The 19504-nt window shown below is 49.7% G+C and overlaps 1 protein-coding gene and 1 pseudogene across 1 annotated transcript in view; one reads left to right on the forward strand and one right to left on the reverse strand.

The window, feature by feature from the left end:
- The window catches only part of LMBR1 (limb development membrane protein 1), an 80209-nt gene that overhangs the window by 47236 nt on the left and 13469 nt on the right, over positions 1-19504 (forward strand). The window contains exons 10-15 of the mRNA XM_015587656.1: positions 11466-11546; positions 14501-14577; positions 15193-15270; positions 17237-17310; positions 17549-17639; positions 18796-18862. Of these exons, the coding sequence (XP_015443142.1) occupies positions 11466-11546; positions 14501-14577; positions 15193-15270; positions 17237-17310; positions 17549-17639; positions 18796-18862 (468 nt within the window). The remainder of the gene's footprint in view (positions 1-11465; positions 11547-14500; positions 14578-15192; positions 15271-17236; positions 17311-17548; positions 17640-18795; positions 18863-19504) is intronic.
- LOC112477644 lies at positions 3590-3708 on the reverse strand (annotated as a pseudogene).

Raw genomic sequence — 19504 nt, forward strand, 5'->3', positions numbered from 1 at the left:
GGCGCCCCCGGGGGCTGGTTCAGGCGGGAAAGTAGGCTCGCGACATAAAAGGGGCTTCGGCAAACGGGCACGTGACTCATTAGGTTAAGAATCGTGAGCTTCAGTCGAGTGTGTTTATCGACACACGTGTGAAGGAAAAAACCAAGATGGAACAAAACCGTACTTTATTTGCAATTTTTTAAGAAAATGCAGGTTATACGGGGTTAGTAATAGAAATCATCGCCATGGGTTCTATTTAGTGTTCGGTGAGGTGTATTTTGTCATAGGTTATATTTTCGGTTGTCTTTTAAAAGTAATTATTTTTTTACTCTGGGCTGTTAACAAGAATCGCAGTGTGTCAGAGGAAAAGACGGAGCGCGACACGGTCACAGCGGTGCTCGCCGGAATTGGCGGCGGCGTTTGGCCGGTGGCACCCCGAGCGTGCTCTCTGGTCCGTGGGGACGCGCGTCCCACGCGTTCGGGGCGTCTGCGCCGCTTGCTCCGCGTGTTCTGGGCGAACAGGACACTTGGCGAGGAGCAGCGCAGTCCCGCAGCCCCGCAGCCCCGCAGCACTGGCTCCGCTGCCCTCTGGCAGGCGACGTGACGCGCCGGCCGTCCCTGCCTCTGGAGCTGAACACTCGTGCTGCTGTTCAGCCTCAGGGTAGCTGTTTGGTGGCTTCGCCCTTGTCCCTGTCAGACACTCGATGGCGCTGGAGGCCTCGCTCTTGCTGACACGAGCTTCACCTCGTCGCTTTGCTCGCCTTTCGCCAGCGCCCCCAAGGGCGGCCCACGCGTCGGGTCCGCGTCTGTGTTTCGCGCTGGGTTTGGAGTCACCGCCGCTGTGTCCTCCATGCGGTTCCGGTCGCCCGCACTCTCCTCGTCCCTCCACTCGGTCAGCGGCTTCTCCTCGGTCCCCGGCGCCGCTCCTTGTCCGTGTCCATTTCTCCTTCCCACGCGAGCGCCTCAGGCCTCGGTCCCTGCACCGCTGCGTTCACCTGTCCTCGGTCATCCGCCTGTCGCTTGGCTTCCGTTACCATCGGTGTGCTGCCGACCTGCCCTCTGACCTCCGGCCTTCTGGACCCAGCGTCTCGTAGACGTTCCCACGCGAGTGTCACAGGCGTCCTGCACATATCTCGACCGACGTCCCCTGGAGACCTCGTTCCCCGGTCCTGCTGCTGCACAGTGGCCCCCCGTCTGGGCGGCAGACCCTTCCCCCAGGCGCTCGGGCCAGTTCCTGGGGTCTTTCTCGACTTCCGCGGGGATCCCTTCCGCAGCGCTGTCATCCCTCGCTTTCGAGCCCCTCCGCACCTGCGCCGTCACCGCCCTGCTCTGAGCGGTGTCCCCGGGTAGGTTTGCAGCCGGTCCCTGAGCAGCCTCAGCGCCCCATCTCTGGCCTCGCTTGAGGACGTGCGCCCAGAGTCCCCAGTGGCGTCGGTTTCATTGTGAAGAGCCGGTCTTCCCGGGGCCCCTCGGTACCCCGAGCCGGCTCCTCTCCTGCGGCCTCCCTGCAGCTCCGCCGGGCGCTGTGTCTCCACCTGCCCCACGCGCGTGCGCAGTTCCCCTCCGCCGCCTGTCCCTCAGGTCGTCACCGGGCACCCCCTCGTGGGAACCTGGTGAGCGCGGCCGCCTGTCCCCCTCCTGCTCTCTCTCGGCCCCCAGCGCGGTCCCCTGTGCGTCCTGCTCTGCTGTCCGCGTGGCCTGTCCTGTCCCTGCCCTGGCGCAGCAGCGCCGCGGGCCGCAGCTGTGCGGTCTTCCTTCCTCTGCGCCCCGATCCCGCGGCGCCAGACGCGCGGCGGGTCGGCTGAGCAAGCGGCACATGCAAAGCTGGGGGTCGTCATCGTCACCGTAGAAGTGAGGAGGGAAGGAGAAGCGGCATTGGTGGCGGGCCACAAGGACAGTGTCCAGGCCTGCCCCCGGACCGGCCGGCGGAGGGCTGCGGGGCCGGGCACACTGGGTGTCACGACGAGGCACAAACACGGTGACTCTCCCCTGTTGATGAGCCGGAATACGAGCCCCCTGAGGAGTAGCCCGACAAAGCCCCATTACAGCAGCTGAGGAAGAAAACCCTTTGTAACTCCTGCCCAGGATGACGAGGGCACGTGTGTCATTAGCATGTGTAAGTGTTTAGGTCATGCAGCATTAATTGAAATAATTAGCTCCCGTGCGTGTGCGTGCGCGCGCGTGGGCGCGTGTGCCTGTGTGTCGCCCATGGGTGTACTGGGTCGCTTTAGAAGTACCGTAATGAATAGGAATTCTTTTTTGTTGTTTAAGTTCAAAACCTCCACAGTTCCTTTAATGTAATTTATTTAGAAATATTATAGCCTTTGAACTTAATGATTTGATTGAATTTTGTTAGGTACTATTTTCATCTTCACGATGAAACGTTAGTATGTCACTTTTGGTAGCAATTACTTTCCTGCTTGATTCGAATCTCTTTTTAAAGCCTCGGTCCACCGAAGCTTGCGTTAGTTCTTTACTCTTAAGCGCGCAGAGGATGTACTTGTTTCATCGTCGCGTGTCAGGTTGTAATTCCTCAGCATTCTGAAAAGTAAAGGATTTTTAACAAGCAGCATATCCACTTCTCACGGACCTTAGTGACCTGTTAGAAGCATTTTTCATCACCAGTCCTCATATCTTGCTCTTTACGACTGAGGTGTTTGCCAGGCTGTGTCACGAGGGTTTCAGGGTTCAGGGTGGTTGCTTTAGAGGGTCGGCATGCTGTCCGAGGCGTTTCCCAGCATCGCTGGCAAGACGGTTTGCTGATTGGGTCGACATCGGATGTCGTGATGGTGTGAGGGAGCTCACGTCAGACTGTCCCTCGCGTCAGACTGTCCCTCACGTTAGCAATATCGTGGTCGTGGTGGCTCTGCAGGGGCTCTTCCGTAGTTTCCTGTTCACTGTTGGTTGTATCAGTGATGAGAAAATTTGTCGGGCTTAGACAGCCGAAGGGGATCAGATGTCAGCTTCCATCAAGAGCATACGTGGCAACAGTCAGCGACACTGGACGACTCCTTTGGTCATTCTGTGATAGAAGAAAGTTAGCAATATCGTGACTCCTGAGCTGACAGAAAAGGATATTAATTCTACTAGTAATAACTAAATGATTTCCTTCTAGTAAGATATCAACATTTGGGCCCAAGAGTTTGAAACTGTGAGAGAGACCTTGTTATAGTTTATTCAGCTTTTTCAGTTGTATAATCACTTTCAAGACAATAAAATGTGGCCTAAACAGATTATTTGTTGCAAGGTGAAATGATTGGCTGAAGGGATGTAAGTTGATAATATTAGTAGATGAGGAATATTTTGGAATAACAACCTATAAAATGATTTTGAGTCGAGTATCATATTCTCCGAAAATTAGAGCGCTCGCTCCATAATAAATGTTGGAAATTCGTTAGCAGAAGGTGAATTCCATATGCATGAGCTACTTGCTCAGCTGTAACCCATTTAGGTGACAGTGTTCTTGGTAGTAGCATATGTAAATATGAAGTTTAAAAATTATTTTATTATTTATTTTATTTTGTTAGGTGAGACAATCCTTGGTTGACCTCACAGACTGCAAGGACCTTGTCAGCTTACAATCCTTTATTTTTTTATTTTTTATTTTTTACCCCTACAGCACCTAGTCATCCTAGGTGGTCTCCCATCCAAGCACTAACCAGGCCCGACCCTGCTTAGCTTCCGAGATCAGACGGGATCAGGCTTGTTCAGGGTGGCATGGCCCTAGACTGAAGTTTAAAAATTAACCTAGTTTAACATCTACCAATAAGTTATATCTAAAGTAGAAAAAAAAAGCCAAACATTACTTTAATTTTGCATAGTTTATATGATGTTCCTAAAGCTGCTTGTTTAATATTTTCTATCTAGCTTGCTGCCATTTATAATGAAACTATATTAGCATTTTTAAAATTGGGTCAGTTATCGAAAGTTTCATATCATTTGGTTCCATACTTAGCTGTGTTTTTGTGGCCGTGTCAGAGGTAAATGGAAACTATTATCTTAATAAGTATTAGCATTGCAAATGGAATAGGAAGGCAGTGTGGGGGTGCATGGGTGTCTGTCTCCTCTATGGAAAGCAACAGTGTTTGTCCGCACTGAAAGGGGCTTCGAGATGCGGCTGTCCCAGCTTTGGCTGTCCCAGGCTCTTGGGAGTCCGCCTGACCAGCAGTGCTCTGCAGGGTGCAGGACTTGGTGCTGGCTTTTGGGGTGGGGACTGTCCACCCTGCGGGTTGTTAGTGTCTTGGGCTGTAACAGCATAAGTGTTGCCTAAGCGATTGGGAATACTTAGGGGTGCTTTAGTGACCACGTGTTCCTGGTGATGGAGACCACACTGGTCATTGTAGAGGACAGTCAGAATTTCAAAGAGTTATTACTTAGGTAACAGATTTTCTAATCAACTTCTTTTTGAGGGGTTACATGCTAAATTAGAAAGTTAAATGAGAAAACGATTTGTTTATGTTAGAAGTGTCTGCTTCCACATGGTATTCATCACGAGAATGAGTTTAGTACGCTGGATCGTTTAGGGGGATTGTTGTATTGCTTCACGTTTTGGATTGTTTGTTTATATACCAAGTTGTACATTTGTATTCGTTTTAAGAAATACAACATTATATATTCTAAATTAAGTAATCGGTCTCTGCCCTTTACTACACGAATGTCTGTTAAGGCTGTCTTATGTATTAGGAAAAGGTATTAGGACAGCTTAGCCGTTGAAGAAATGCTCGACTTTGGGAAATTCTGTTATCTCGGAAGCAAACAATTTTCAATATCACACTAGTTTTTCAGCTTAAGAGTCAAGCCGGGAAAAGTTGCCTTCAGCTATTAGTTTTCCTGAATCCAAAGAGACGGGTGGGGCAGGATCAAAAATACTTACTTGATCAAAGTTATTGGCTCTGAAGTTATTCTTACTGATGTAAGAAAGATGAAAGGTGTTGTTTTTATTGCACGCTAGTAACAGCGTAATTTTGAACTAATTGGTGTTGAACTGCCAGTCACCTGGGGGAATGCAAATAGATAGTCTTACAATTTCCTTTGAGGTAGTGAGATCTTATGTCGAGGCTGGAAGGAAAACAGAATAATACCGTTAAATTGACCTTAAATGAGCTGCTTTGTGGTTTTCTTGGAGAATCCCTTTTTCTTTTTCATGACTAGTCCAAACAGGTTTGGTCTACCGATTTGACTCATTGACTAGACATGCTGACAGTGACCATTTTGGGTTCGTCTTGAAATAAGGTAATGATAATACAGTTCTTCGGGATAGTTTGATGATTTTGTTGGTGCAGCTTAAATTTGTGTAACATTCCAGGATTTGTGTGCAGGTGTCGTGATTTCTTACAGCAGCCGTGTGCTTCTCTTCTGGTCCTTTACGGGGGAAGATTCTGCTCAGACAGAAAGCTCCCTCTGCTCACTTAGGGGCTGGTGCATATAGTGAAAGGTGGGAGTGTCTTTGAAATTTGTGTCATTCCGGATGAATCTAGTCACTTAATGAAAGCACGATTTCTTTGAGGAGAGCAAGAATGTATTCTTGATTTTCGTATGCCTTTTATGTGCCTAGCATCGTGTCACCCCAGAATGAACATGCAGCATTTTAGAAATATCACGATAGTTATTTACTTATTTTTTAAATAGTGCATCGATTGGTCCACACGTTGGTATTGAATTTTGTAGACATCACAGCCTCAGAGCGGGCATCTGTGTCTTTTAATTTTAATTTAGCCACGAGAACACCATGTATTCTGAGACCCGTCCCCTTTCAAACTTCTGGACGCCCATCAGGTTATGTTTTGTGGCGCTGAACCGTTCGCCAGAATATGCTTCTTGACAAGTATGGGGAATGGGATGTGGTCTGGAATTGTATTTGTAATTAATCAGATTTAGAAGTTAAATGGGCACTCGCTACAGATACACAGCATACAATTTATAAAGACTGGGATAAAAGTAAAGTGTACTTATATCTAAGACTGTTAAATTTAGAGACACTTGAAAATCTTACAATGCTGTGCCATCTTACCGTAAATCTTGTTATATGGAAATAGCCATTAATTCTATAACTTAATTGTTTCCCCTTTTACTTTGGCTGCCGGAGACTCTAAACGAAGTTTGTAGTCCAAATTTTGTAGTTGTGGGACACACCGCCTGAATGTCTCTACCGTCTTCACCTCCATTCCCTTATACATTCTATTTTGGTGAGTAAAACGATGAAACTCATGAGTCCCGGAAGTCATGTGTGACATCCCAGTGCGTCAGGACCTGGGGTTCTCCAGAAGAGAGGGTGCTGGCGCTCTGTCTCCAGTGACGGACAGAGTGAGCAGGAGGCGCAGAGGGCAGTGGCCTCCTTCCCCAGAGGCCTGGCTGGGCCTGGAGTTCCCGGTCCCCAGAGGGCTTGTAGAAGGGGCCTCGGAACCCTCGTTGGTTTGTGCCCCAGCTTCTCGCGTGTGGGTCCGGCCCCTCCGTCCTGTTCCCCGCTTTGAGGAAGGAGTCCTACCTGTACCCCCAGAGGCCTCCCAGCACTGCGGCTGCTTCCTCCCTGCCAGTGTTTCTGGCCAGTCCCTCCCTGGTCCTCGAGGACAGACACCACTGGGCCCTCCAGATGCTTTGTCACCGATTGCGGGGCTGCCTGAGCTGATCAGGTGTGCAGGGCACAGCAGCAGCGCCTACAGAGGAATCACCACTCACTCAGGGCTCAGTGGCAAAGGCTGGGTTGAGGACAGACAAGTAAGGATTCGTACTTAGCCCCAAAAGTGGTACAGACTTTTAAGGACATAGAGCAGAAAGAAGGCCGACTGAAGCGTGGGGAAGGAAATTCAGTGTTCAGTAGACAAATGTTGAGACAGCATAGAAGTCCCCAAGGGACCCAAGTCCTGACCCCAGAGGCTGTAAGTGCGCCCCTTATGTGGCACAAGGGACTTTGCAGAGTGATTTGCGAAGGGTCTTGGCTTATCCTGGATGACCTGGTGGCCCAGTGGCATCGCGACATTGCTGTTCGTGAGGGGTGGGCAGGAGTGGCAGGGAAGGGGCGGTGGTGATGGCAGCAGAGGACGGAGCGACCCGAGGAAGGGACCGTGGACCAAGGAGTGCCACCAGCTCTGGAACCGGGGGGCAGGGACACGGGTCCTCCCGGACAGGCCCCAGAAGGAGCGCAGTCCCGCTGACACCGCGATTCAGACTCCTGACCTCCGGAGCTGTAAGGTGACCTGTCTGTGTCACTTCATGCCACCGAGTTTATGGTAATTCGTTTGAGCAGCAATGGAAGAAGAACACAGTCCTTCTGGAAACTGAATTAATCGTGTGGTAGAATCAAGTAGAAGAACTGTGGACACGGACCGTAGCGCCGAGGTCCCTAACCTGACGGCAGGTGTCTGGCAGGAGGGAGAGCAGATGAGGAGGAGTAAGCAAATGACAGATGAAAGCGTCGGCGCGCGCAGAGTGAGGCCAGCGTCTGGGCCACGTGAACGGGAAGTTCAGGGATCCATCCGCATTTATCCGGAGAGTCTCAGATTTCGAGAATGATAATAATGGGAAAAAAAAATCCTAAGTTTTCACATAGGAAAAGTACTCATAAGGAGAAAGATCGTCAAACTTCTGTTTGTAACCTGCTAAGGATTCTCGAATAATATCTTTAAAGCGGGGGGAGATTGCAGTGAAAAAGTCACAGATTTCCAAAGATGTCATATATCTGTTAGGGCAAAAAGAGACACTCATTCGTCCGATTTTGCGTCTGTGTGTTGAGCTCCTGATCGTGGCAGCTTCCAGACGGAAGGAACGATGTGATGCTCTCGAAGCAACGATGCTGAGAACCGGGTCAGCAGAATGCAGCTCGGGGCGGGGCGAGCGGGAAGCGCCGCAGACGCAGTCAGCTCGGAGCGCGGCGGTGCCCCTCGTCGCGGGCGCGTCGCCCCCCGGGCACCGTGTGGGTTATGCCGCTTCCGCTGGAAAAGTGGAAGTCTGAGGCTTGAGAGTGAGACGGTGAGCACTGAGGTGCCCGGTTGACGTCGGGGAAGAGTCACCAGAAAGCCACTAGCCGGGAAGAGAAGCAGGAAGGAGCGGGGAAGGGAACGGGCTGTGGGTGACGTGGAGGGGACCGGCTGCGCCTGGGAGGCAGGATCGGGCCCCTGGAGGTCACTGGAGCGCTGCAACCCCACTCCGGAGTCTGCTCCGTGCGTGAGCTTCTGATGACACGCCATTCTTTCCTTGTTTTTAAGCTGCTTTGCGTTGTTTTTGGCTCGGGGGGGTGGGGGGGTGGGGGGGGAAGTGACCTGGTAGACACACCCCACCTCACAGGCAGGGACACCTAGGCTTCGAGGAGCAGAAAGCTAAAAGGGCGTGGGCGGGGCGGAGCCACAATCAAATTTTGGAATTTAGCCGACCTGAGAAAATTCTGGAAGTAACCAATTTATCAGACAAAGGCAGCCGAATCCTAAGCCATCTGTGCTGCATTTATATCCCAGAATCCCCCAAAGTCTCACAAAGCGGCACCGCGAGGTGGGACCCGGCTGTGAAGCGGTTGCTTCCCGCATCTTTCCCTCAGGCCAGGGTGCCAGCCCCCGTGGGCGGGCGGCAGGGTGGCCCGGGCACAGCGGGGTGTGGCAGTGCTGACTGCGGTCCTGCTGCCTCAGGGAGGGTGGAAGGCTGTCCGACCGACCGCCGGGACAGGAGGGAGAGCCTCAGACTCCTCAGATCGGCAGGTGAAGCTGGGTGACAGTGGGCAATGGCTTGAGAATTCTGAAGGAACGTTCGTTTGACCTAGATGTCTATATTCAGCCGGAGTTTAAGAACCGAGGTAACTGACTCAGACTGGTGCAGCCGCAGAAAAATGACCTCCTCGTCACTGTTTCTTAGCAAGCTCCTGGAGGGCATGGCACTCTAGGGGGCGTGGCCCGAGAGGAAAAGGCACGAGGCATGGCCACAGCGGGGATCGGGACCCGGGGTGACTGTGGCCAGGCGTGGAGAGCAGCTGGTCTGGACTGGGCAGAGCCCCAGGAGACGGGTCCTCGGCAAAGTGAGACGGATGGATGGTGCTGTAACTGACGGGTTTGAAAACCAAGAGAAATAAAGACATTTGGGAGGAAAGTTTGCTCTGAAGTACTGGTAAGTACATAAAAAACTAAGCAGGTGACCACATTCTAATTCTGGAGTGGGAAGAAGGACGTCATGGGGGGACGGGGAGCTAACCACACTTATTACGTGGGTGAGCAGCAGGTGGGGCGCGAAGGGTGATCTCGCCGAAATGATCACCGTGGACACATTGAGAGCAGCGGGTGGCGACCAGGTGTGTGGCTCATGGGGCCTTCGACCCTCATGTTCTGTGGCGGGCAGGCAGCAGTTAACAGTCAAAGCTGGAAGGTCCAGAAACGGTACGGGGAGCGTTTTATTTCGCGGTAGGACACTGAGGGCACCAGCTAAGCGGCTCGGAAGTGTCTGTCTTTGGGGAGGTGCCGTTGGGAGGAACGGAGGCACGACAGCCAACTGTGCCGTGCGCGACGCTGGAGACGATGTGCCCGCTTCCTCTAGATAAGGATAGAACTTTAAAAAGTCACTTAAAATTAGGACAAATAGTACGGAAGGTATAAAATTCCGTTTATGCGCTGTTCCGCGGAGTTGTCCTGAATGCGGGCACTGCTTTACGGACCGTAAGGGACCTGTCGGCCTGGGCTGTTCCGCACGGACTCGTCCTCTTTGCCACAAGCACCTGCGCCCTTTCTTCTCGCCAGGCTTGGCTTAGCTGCTTCCCCGGCTCGGTCAGACCTGTGGAACCGCGCGCGTGTCACCGTCCTCTGCCTCTCCAGCCAAGGAGTGGACAGGAGACCGAGCTGCGCCATTAGGATACTTGCTCCCTGGACTCTTATTGTTGATCGGAGTGACTGGAATGTAGTTGGCACTGAGTCATTCCAGCCGTGACACTGTGCGGAGCTGTCCGTCTGTTCCTGCGACCTGGAGCTCCAGCGGCTGCTGGCTCTCCTTTCCTTACCGGGAAGTTTGCTGCTGCTGTTTCTCTCCCGAACTCCTCTTCTGTTCCGACTAGACGGGCTCGGTCTCGGATGCACATAACCAGTGAACTCTAACTGATCAGCGTTAGACCGCCAGTAAGATTCAGCATATACACACGCACGAGCACACGAGCACACACACGCACACGCACGCACATGCATGCACACACGCGTGCACCTTCGATCCTAGTCTTCCCTTCTTTCTCTCGTATGCGAGCGCGTAAGGCAGGTAAAAACAGAAAGAAGGTAGAGTATAGAGTGCACAAAACGATCTACGTTGAAAAGCGTCACCGACAGAGAGGGTCACGGTGTAACGACAGCAGGTGTGATTCATAAGAAGGTGCAGCAGCCAAAACCTAGATGAAAACACACAGAGGAAAAGCAGTGACAAACACAGATGGAACACAGCGAGAACCCGAGTCGAAGGGCAGCTGCTGCGGAGCTCGGCGGCTAAACCGGAAGGACTGTGGAGACACAAGCCCCTAGGGAAATGGGCAGAACACGCGACTTGGGAACATCCGGGTGACGGATAAACGTGAGAAGATGCTAGCCACATGTGGGGAAACGCATTGTTAAAGGAACAATAAGAAAACTTTTTTTACCCATGAAAATGGCAAAAATACGGGAGTTAATGACACCCAGTGCTAGGGAGGATGTTGAGAAATAGGCGCTTTCAAAAGCTGTTGGTAGAAATTATTACAATAACTTAAGTTGTCGCAGGAAATTAGAATATTTGGGGGGGAAGTCACCTTTAAATATCCCTTAAGACTGTAAATGGGCACACCCTTTAACTCAGCGGTCTGAATTTTGGTAACCTGTCCTGCAGAAATAATGAAACCAGAATGGGCTGATGTGCATACAAAAATGTTAGCATTGTTTGTAGTGGCAGAAATTGAGGAAAACTTGGATATTCATAAATGGAGTAATCTGAATAAAACTGAAATACATCCATACTGTGGAATGTTATCCAGCTATTAGGGACCAGGCACCGCCGGCGCGGGCGTGTCATCGACTAGGAGAACAGGCGGTGGCGTGATGCGTCTGACTCGGCTTGTTCCGATAAAATAGATAGTAAAAGCCACACGTGAGATAAGCGTGTGAGCGTGAGCGTGGATACGAGACTGTGGACGCGCCAGGCAGGCTGTCCGCAGCCGCCGCTCCGGGAAGTGGCGAAGTGGCACTTGGGTCTCTTCTACTTTCTGCAAAAAGAACTTGTTGGTACTTTATCGTTAATAAAAAGTGAATAATAAGTTCAGTAAGAATTTTACCAAAGTAATAACTTTTCTTGGAAACGTGTAGTGTTTAATCAGCAAGAACTTGGAAGTTTTAAGTGGTCAAAAAATGGCCGTACTTCTCTGCGAATCACAGTAGCATTTGTTTTTATTAGTGATCAGGATTTGCAGTGTGCTGTTTTAGATTTTAATTCAATGTGAGAGCTACCTGTTCTATACTGTTAGGGCTTCTGTTGTTACACTCCTAAAATATTTTTGCTTTCAGTAGGACTGTCTTCATCAGTGGAATACAGTACAATGGAGTTGGAACAAGAACTTGAAAACGTAAAGACTCTGAAGACAAAATTAGGTATTGTACATTTTTTCCCTTTTGTATTGGTCTTGGTTTCTTATTAAAGACTTTACTGTAGTCTGAAATATTTTTAAAATTATGCAGCCGTTAGTTTATATTACTTGCTTTCAGTCTGTCCTAAGCCATTGATAGAGACCGTCTTTTAGCTTGGGGAGAGGGTAAGCACGAATTTATTCCCATTTTTTTGTTTTGTGTGTGTCTTGTGGGAACAGCACCATCCTTGGCCCTTCGTAACTGCCAGATACTGCTCCCTCTGATTCTTTGGGGCGGTTCTTCAGCTGGGGTGGTTTCTTCACGTACTGAGCTGGTCATTACCCTGCCGAAGATGCCGGGGGGCCCCTTACGGTCCTCAGAGTTGTTCTCGTGTGTGGCAGCCTCGGCCCTGGCACTTGGTCTGCAGGATCCGGCAGGCTTGGCCCCCCCAGGCTCCCGGTCAGTGTCCTTGGCTCCGGGACTGCGCTGGGCTCCGCATGGGCTCCTCCTCCCCGCCTGTGGCCTGGAGCTCTCGAGGCGGTGAGCTGGGCAGGCCCAGGGCTGCCCCCAGGTCCTTGCCCTTTGGCGATCGGGCGTCCGGGGTCCTGACACTGTTGTTCCGTGTACATTTGTCATTTCCTAATCGTTTCAGGCCGGGTGATGAGTCTGGTCCCTGTTGTGGCTCCCCCTTCGAAGCGCAAGTCCAGTGTCATGTCGGAAATCACACACGCCGTTCGATCATTTTCATAAACATCGTTAGGTGCTTTCTTCATCCTGCTGTCCATGGATAGTTGGTATTTTTCCAGTCTTGTGCTGTCATGGACAGTGCTGCTGTAGACATTCTTCTGCCTCTCCTGGTGCCTACGTTTTTTCCGGGGTTCACCCTGGGAAGGGATTCGAGGGTCTCTGACTTTGTACGGGTGCCTCCGTTTCTGGTGACGCCGCCCTGTCCCCCCGGGGGCTGCTTACTCGCCTTCCCGCTGGGCGCCAGCGAGTCTCCCCGTTGCTCCGCGTCCTTGTCAACGGTCCACAGTGGTCTCTCAGTCTTCACCAGCTTCCGGTGTGACATGGAGTTCTCGGCGTTTCGATCGGCACGTCCCTGATTCGTGTCGCCAGCGTTCATTTAGCTTCTGCTTGAAACCGTCCGTCAGTATTTATTTCGTTTAGTGCTGCTTTGCTGGCAGTGAACTCTCCCAGTTTTTGTTCATCTGAAGATGCGTTTGCTTTGCGTCTCATTTGTAGGGCATTTTTGCAGAATTTGGAATTCTTACCGGGTAGTTTCCAACGCTGTAAAGGTGTCAGTCTGGTGTCTTCCGGTGTCTGCTTAGAGGCCGTGTCACTGTCCCTTGGAAGGGCTTTTAAGGCATTCTTTTTGCCCTCGTGTAGTCAGGCTGTCTCTCCGTGGGGCCCTCGGTGTTGGTTTTGTTGTGCTTGCCCTCCTGACACCTGTGGCACTTGGGGACTGTGGTGTGGCGCCCTCCATCCGGGCAGGGAGCCGCCGGCCGTCATCCCCTGCAGCGCCACCCGCTTGTCCGCTGCGGGGCGCTCGCCGCTCACCCAGCTGCTTTTACGTGTTTTCCTGACTTTATTTACGCGCTTCGGTCTGCGATACTGTCTACTGATCCGTGCCGCTTCCCTGCCTTTTCAGCTGTCGTAACTGTCGCCAAAACTATCTACTGAACTCTTAATTTTAGTTACAGGATTTTTCAGTTCTAGAAATGCCACTTGATTATTTTCCTAGATTCGAATTGTGACCTTTGCCTCTCGCCATTTATCTTATTGGACCTATTAATCAGCCGTCTGAAGACCACTCTCCGAGCAGTCCAGTGCCTGGGTCCGCTGAGAAAAACTCTTTCCGTTGGCCCCGTCTCCTGGGACGGTCCGGCTGACAGCCAGACATTCCTTTGACATAGTTGTGGAAACTGGGGGTGACAGCGTCGTCTTTCGGAGAGGATTTGCTTTGCTTCCAGCGGGCACTTAGAGCAGGGACGTTCGGGTTTAACCCAGGCTTGAGGTCGTTCGAGGCCCGTTTCGGCCTCCCCGAGGGCGGCTCTGTCCCCGGCCGGGCCTCGCTCCTGCCTCCCCCCTCTGTCCTGCCGGGCCGGTGGCGGTGCTGCTGGCCGGGACCGCGGCCTCTGCACGAGCTCGGCTCTGGCTCGGCCTCTGGAGGAGCAGGAGCCCGACAGCTCCGCCTGCTTCTCGCGGCCTCTTGCCCTCCTGCCTCGAACGGAAGGTGGCTACCTCGTCCCTCTTCCCTCTCCTCTGTGGCCGTGGCCTCCCGAGTTCTCGGTGGCTCCAAACTCCAGTGTTTTAGCATTGTTTTCTGCCACCTCCCGACTTGCGCCTGCTTTCCCAGCCTCGCGGCCCGCTCGCGTGGTCCCCGTGAGGACAGCGGCCCAGCCTCGTGGCCCGCGCGCGTGGTCCCCACGAGGACAGCGGCCCCCGTGTGCGTGGCCACGGCTGCAGTCTCCTGCCTGCGTACACAGTTTTAAAAAGCTGGTTTGACTTGTCTTTCCCCGTCGTTTGCGGTGTGAGCTGGGAGGAGGACCCGCAGAGCCGGAAGCGGCGTCCCCCCAGCTCCGTTTGCCTTTGGGGTGTCGGGTCGGTGGGGTTTTTACTGTGCTCACTTTATTCCCTCAACTCTGTATCAAGGTATAAATCAACATCGAATACAAATGTGTCCATATTTTCAGAGTACGCTATATGCTGACAGTTTATTTCATTGAGAGTTGAAATGTTTTTATAGAGCTAACATTTAAACGTCACGAGATTGACCTGTTTAATATAGCAAGTTGATTTTAAAATCTGGTATTTATAGTTGATGGAAGGAAATTAAAAATAATTTGACTTTTTAAAAAAATTATTTACATAAAATTAACACATACTGGTTATTAGTAATAAGGAATGAAAATGTGAGTCTGGAGAGAGCTCGCGGCAATTACTGAACTCTTTTGTTGTGTTGTTTTTCCTTACAATAGAGAGGCGGAAAAAGGCGTCGGCGTGGGAAAGAAACTTGGTGTACCCCGCCGTCATGGTCCTCCTCCTCATCGAGACGGTAAGAACCTATGTGCCTCGTTATACAGAGCAAATCGTTTTATATTTACTTTAACGTTTGCGTACGGCAGCTCCCTCAGCTAACTGATTCCAGGTAAACTGGCTTTCTGTCCGCGAGATTACAACCCATGGGCATGCCTTTATTTGTAAAAACTCGATAGAGCAAAAATAGAAATTCATGGTAATTTTTTAAAGTGCCAAAGATGATTTCTTCACGAAAGCAGGAAATTCATTTTTTTGTGTCACTGAAAATTAAGAGACAAGGTGCTACAGGTACTGGCTTCAGACTATGATGGATGCGAAGGTACATTAGCAGATTAACGTTTTAACCGTCTTTTAAATCTGCGAAGTTGTGGGTTTCCAGTCGGTGAAATCGGTTAGTAAGTGGATCTGTATTATTAGTTTTTTTTTTCCCCCACAAGATTTGTAATAATAATTTCCACAAGATTTATAATAATAATTAGCAGACTGTTTCTTCTGGAGTTTTCGTAGGTCTGATTAGGTTGGGATGTAGAGTCCTTCTGAAGCGTGCAGCCGGTTGGCACGTCGATGTTCTCACGTGTACTGGCAAACTACGTTTGCAGTTCGGGACTGACGGCTTGTTTTTTTGTTGCAGTCCATCTCTGTCCTCTTGGTGGCTTGTAACATCCTTTGCCTGTTGGTTGATGAAACAGCGATGCCAAAGGGAACAAGGGTAAAGTACAGTGTTTTCAAATGTCCTGCTTTTGCAAACGCGTCCCGATGTGCAGCCCGGGCATCCGCGCCCCGCACTGCGCCCTCCGCTCCGCGCTCCCCTCCCCCGTGCAGTGAGCCTCAGGAGCAGCGCTTGGGGCCTGCGAGCTTTGTGTCCGACATCGCGCTTTGGCTTGGCCGGGCCTTGGATCGAGAATCAGTTTCCTTTTGTCCTTTGTATTCGTGTATCTTCGTTTCATTGAAATTTATCATTCGTGAGTCTCGAAGAAAATGCGCACTCCGGGAAAGAGCGACGTGAAGAGTCTCTTAGACGGAGCCCCTGGTTTGCAGAAGACCCGCACGTACGGGTTTAGGGACTCTGCTTCAGGAGTCGCGCGTCTGGTGAAACCGAGTCACAACGCTCAGCTTCCGGAGGAGAGCCTTCGGTTTCACGAGTCAGCTTGGTTTTCACTTGTGTTTAAAATTGACTTAAATTCTGTCAGTTAGCCCATCTGAATCGATTCTCCATAGAAGGTAGTCACCATTAAATGCTCATATTTGGCCTACTTTTCCTAGGAGCCTGTTACGTTTTGGATACTTAAAGTGGCATTTAAGGGTTGACATTTTATTACATTTTTCTAAGTCCGCAGCTTTCCCGTTCCCCACAGAAATGGCTTCACAACTCTTAGACTTTTGATGCCACTTCTCTCAGAATCAGACGATGTATCTTTTCTCTCACAGAAAAAAGCCAGGGTCTGTCTCAGCACCTCCCTCAGTCCGAGACGAAGGTACCCCGTCCTTTCAGCCATGATCTGGATTTAGACCCCTCCCCACCGAAGTCTCTCTCTCAGAGACAAGGGTGCCCCTCGTCCTCCGGGCACAGGGGGGCACCTTCCCGTGGGCGCTTCGTTTCTGCGTTCGAGGGAACAGATGAGGGCCGTGGTATTTTTTATGGACCGGCTGTTTCTCAAGTAACTGATTCAAGATAATCAACATGCCACCTTGGTGTGTTTTGGGTGTCTGCCCTGAGCCCCAGCACCGCCAGGAAGCTTTGTATTAGCCTCATTTGTTTTTTCTTCAAGAGACTGACAAAAAGTTGATAAATTCTTTGTCCTTACCTTATCTATACATGAAATTTCTATTTATACGTGAAATGGCTATTCTTACTTCTTTATGCCTAAATTAGAATGTATATAAAGTATACATAATATTTATTGCTTTTTCCTTAGTGTGACTACATTCTAAATTATCCCGGTGTTTCTGTTAGCTTTAATTGACATTGATAGTAAAGTGGTCATTCATATTCAGATAGTTCCCTTAATTAGTAAGCTTTGAAAATGCTGTTCCTACTTCAATAAGAAATAATGTTTTGCCTGTCTGGTTTCATTAATATTACCTTTTCTACTTGTTTATTTGTTTGTTTAAGTCCTAGATAAAGGTAGGTTTTGAGAACAGATATGAAATTTAGGAAAAAATTTATAGCATTACATTTTAAAAATCCGGGTTCCAAAAGTTATATCTTTTGAAAAGGAAGATTTGGGGAAACGAAACTTTTGTGGGTAGAAAGAGGATACGCATATTCATTTTCCTTCTGTGCTTAGCTTGCTTTTGACATACTTTAATTGTAGAATTTTTATGTGTTGCCTCAGGGTTCAGATAATTATATGTTATTCCTATTGTACTATGATTTTTTAAAAAAATTTCTTCCAAGAGTATTCAGGGTTTCACAGCATAATCATATCCTCTCGATAAGTAACTTAAATTTGAGATAAATCAGAAATGTTTTGAGCTTTTACAAGTTGTTAACGCGGTTGAATTAGTTGACGAACTCAGTAATGTCACATTTTATTGTCCTTTGAAAGTCTAGATGTTATTCTAGGGTATTAAACATCCCTAATTTCAACTCTCTTGTGTTTATGAAACACTAGTTTTAGGGAAGCCCACTATAATAGTGTCGCTGAATTCTGAGAAGTGTTTTTCCCCCGCAGGGGCCGGGCATCGGAAATGCTTCTCTTTCTGCCTTTGGATTTGTGGGAGCCGCACTTGAAATCATTTTGATTTTGTATCCTTTCTTCAGCGGGCCGTTCTGTCTGTTAACAAGTTTTCTGTCTCGTTTTCTGGGACAGTGGCAATTTACTAAGACATTTGCCTAGAAGAAAAAACAAGTCATTCTTCCTCAGGCACTCCAAGTGGCCTTTGGTCTGGTTTTGCATTTCCTTTGGGCCCGAAGACTTTGGGAGGCTCCTGGGGACTTAATGGAACTGACATTCTTTGGAGAGTTTTTTCCTTGATTCTCACAGCTATCTCATGGTGTCCTCTGTCGTCGGTTTCTATAGCCTCCGATTTTTTGGAGACTTTATTCCCAAGAAGGATGACACGACTATGACAAAGGTAAGGGACGTCTCCGGCAACTTCGCCTCCCTTTTTCCTCCAAGACAAACTCCTGACTGTTTCCTTTAGTCATCGCCCTGAACGTTCATCTGTGGCGATAAGTACTTGTTTGTGAGTCGCGTAAACACAAACTGGAAGATTTTCAAAACGCCGAACCAATGGGAAAGGGATGCGCCCTGTTTAATTTGGACGCCGTCCATTCACTTGTAAATGCCCGGGACGGGAGCTTGTTAGCTGCAGGGGCTGCTGAAAGGGCCCTTTTTCCTCTGAAGGAAACGCATTGCTAATGAGTAACTCGGACTGTGCTAACTGCACTTCAGGGAGCTTGTTTGAAATCTGAAGAACTTAGTTGCTACAAGTAGTAGAGACAAAGTTTTTCAAATTCGAATAATTAAAGCAAGACGGAAGAGTTCTATTCAGAAACATTTTGTAGTCGGAGGCTGATTTGACTTTCTACAATATGTCCTTGGCTTTGGAGTGACAAAGGCTGTTATCTTGTGTAGTGACTGCCGCTTTGTGAAGTATTCCCACAGGCTGACAGTGAAGAATAACTAATGAGAGCGTTGGCTTCTTTCCTTTTTATTAGATTTTCGCTATCGTCATCCTGTTTTCAAAGAGAGAAGTTATTTTATATGTTTATCCATCTATCTAAAATGCTGTGACTTTTTGAGAGACTTAGCACGTGGGTTGAGCGATCATAAGTATTAATCTGTTCTCGGCCCCTCTTATTTTTATGAAGGAGGAAGCACAGGGCGCATTGAAAATGGACGACTAGGATTTAGGTGTTGCGGGTTTCTAGCTTTTTGGTAGTAAATCTTATAATGGTTAAACATATTAGACGTAGATCTAATTTATATCTTTCGAGCAGTAGTTAGCTTTAAAAATACAGTCAGAATTACTGAACGTGTCGATTCTTTTTGACTCCCAGGCAAGCTGTTTTGCGACTGGCCACTCAGTCACCCACGTAAAATGGCTGTCTGTCTGGGATGTAACGTGGTTCAGGTGCCACCGCTCTGGACTGGGGCCAGGCACTCCCAGCCGTGACCCTGTTTGCGGGTAGCCGGAGTGCACGGCCACCCCCGGAGGGCGACGCACGCGTGCCGCCGCCGCCACCCTGCCGCGAGACTGCCCAGCGCCTTCTGCTCTCTCCCCACAGATCATCGGCAACTGCGTGTCCATCCTGGTCCTGAGCTCCGCGCTGCCGGTGATGTCCAGGACACTGGGTAGGCGAGGGGCGTCCGCGCTCGGGTCCCGGCCCCTGCACGTGTTTTCTGGTCCTTCCCTTTCCGTGGCTGGGAGCGCGCCCTTTGCAGCGTCCCCGCCACGGCCTTCTCCATGTTCACTCCCGTGGGGCTGTGCCGAACGGGCGCTCGTATTGGGTAAAGGCCATTTGTTTTTTTAAAAATAATTTTGAAAAGCATTTCTTCTCTAACCAATGAATTTTTTTTTTTCACCGATCAGTTAAGCTTTTGAGGCCTCTAGCGAGGAAACCGCGATTTAAAACAAATGTTTAACGATCGGGAAACATGACACTAATTTTTCTTACGTGAAATGTTTTTAGAAACTTAAAATTTAGTTTGTGGTTTACAAAATTGATAATCTGTAAAACTTATGTTGAGTTTTTCTTGTCCGTGAGATGGACTTGAAGCAGTGAGGTCTGCGAGAGCTCGGGGCGCAAAGGGCCTTCGCTTCTCTAGGATTCGACCTGCCGGCCGTTCACGAAGGTTTCTCGGTGTTTCAGTTTACAGAGAATTTTGCTCTTCTTTTAAAAGCAAAGCGGTTTTCCTGTGTCGTGGGGCCAGTCGAGTGACTCCTCATCTGGCCTTCTCGGCCCCCACGAAGCACCGCTGTGCCGCGCGCCCAGT

The sequence above is a fragment of the Pteropus alecto genome, unplaced genomic scaffold (genome assembly GCF_000325575.1).
Source record: "Pteropus alecto unplaced genomic scaffold, ASM32557v1 scaffold320, whole genome shotgun sequence".
Classification (NCBI taxonomy): domain Eukaryota; kingdom Metazoa; phylum Chordata; class Mammalia; order Chiroptera; family Pteropodidae; genus Pteropus; species Pteropus alecto.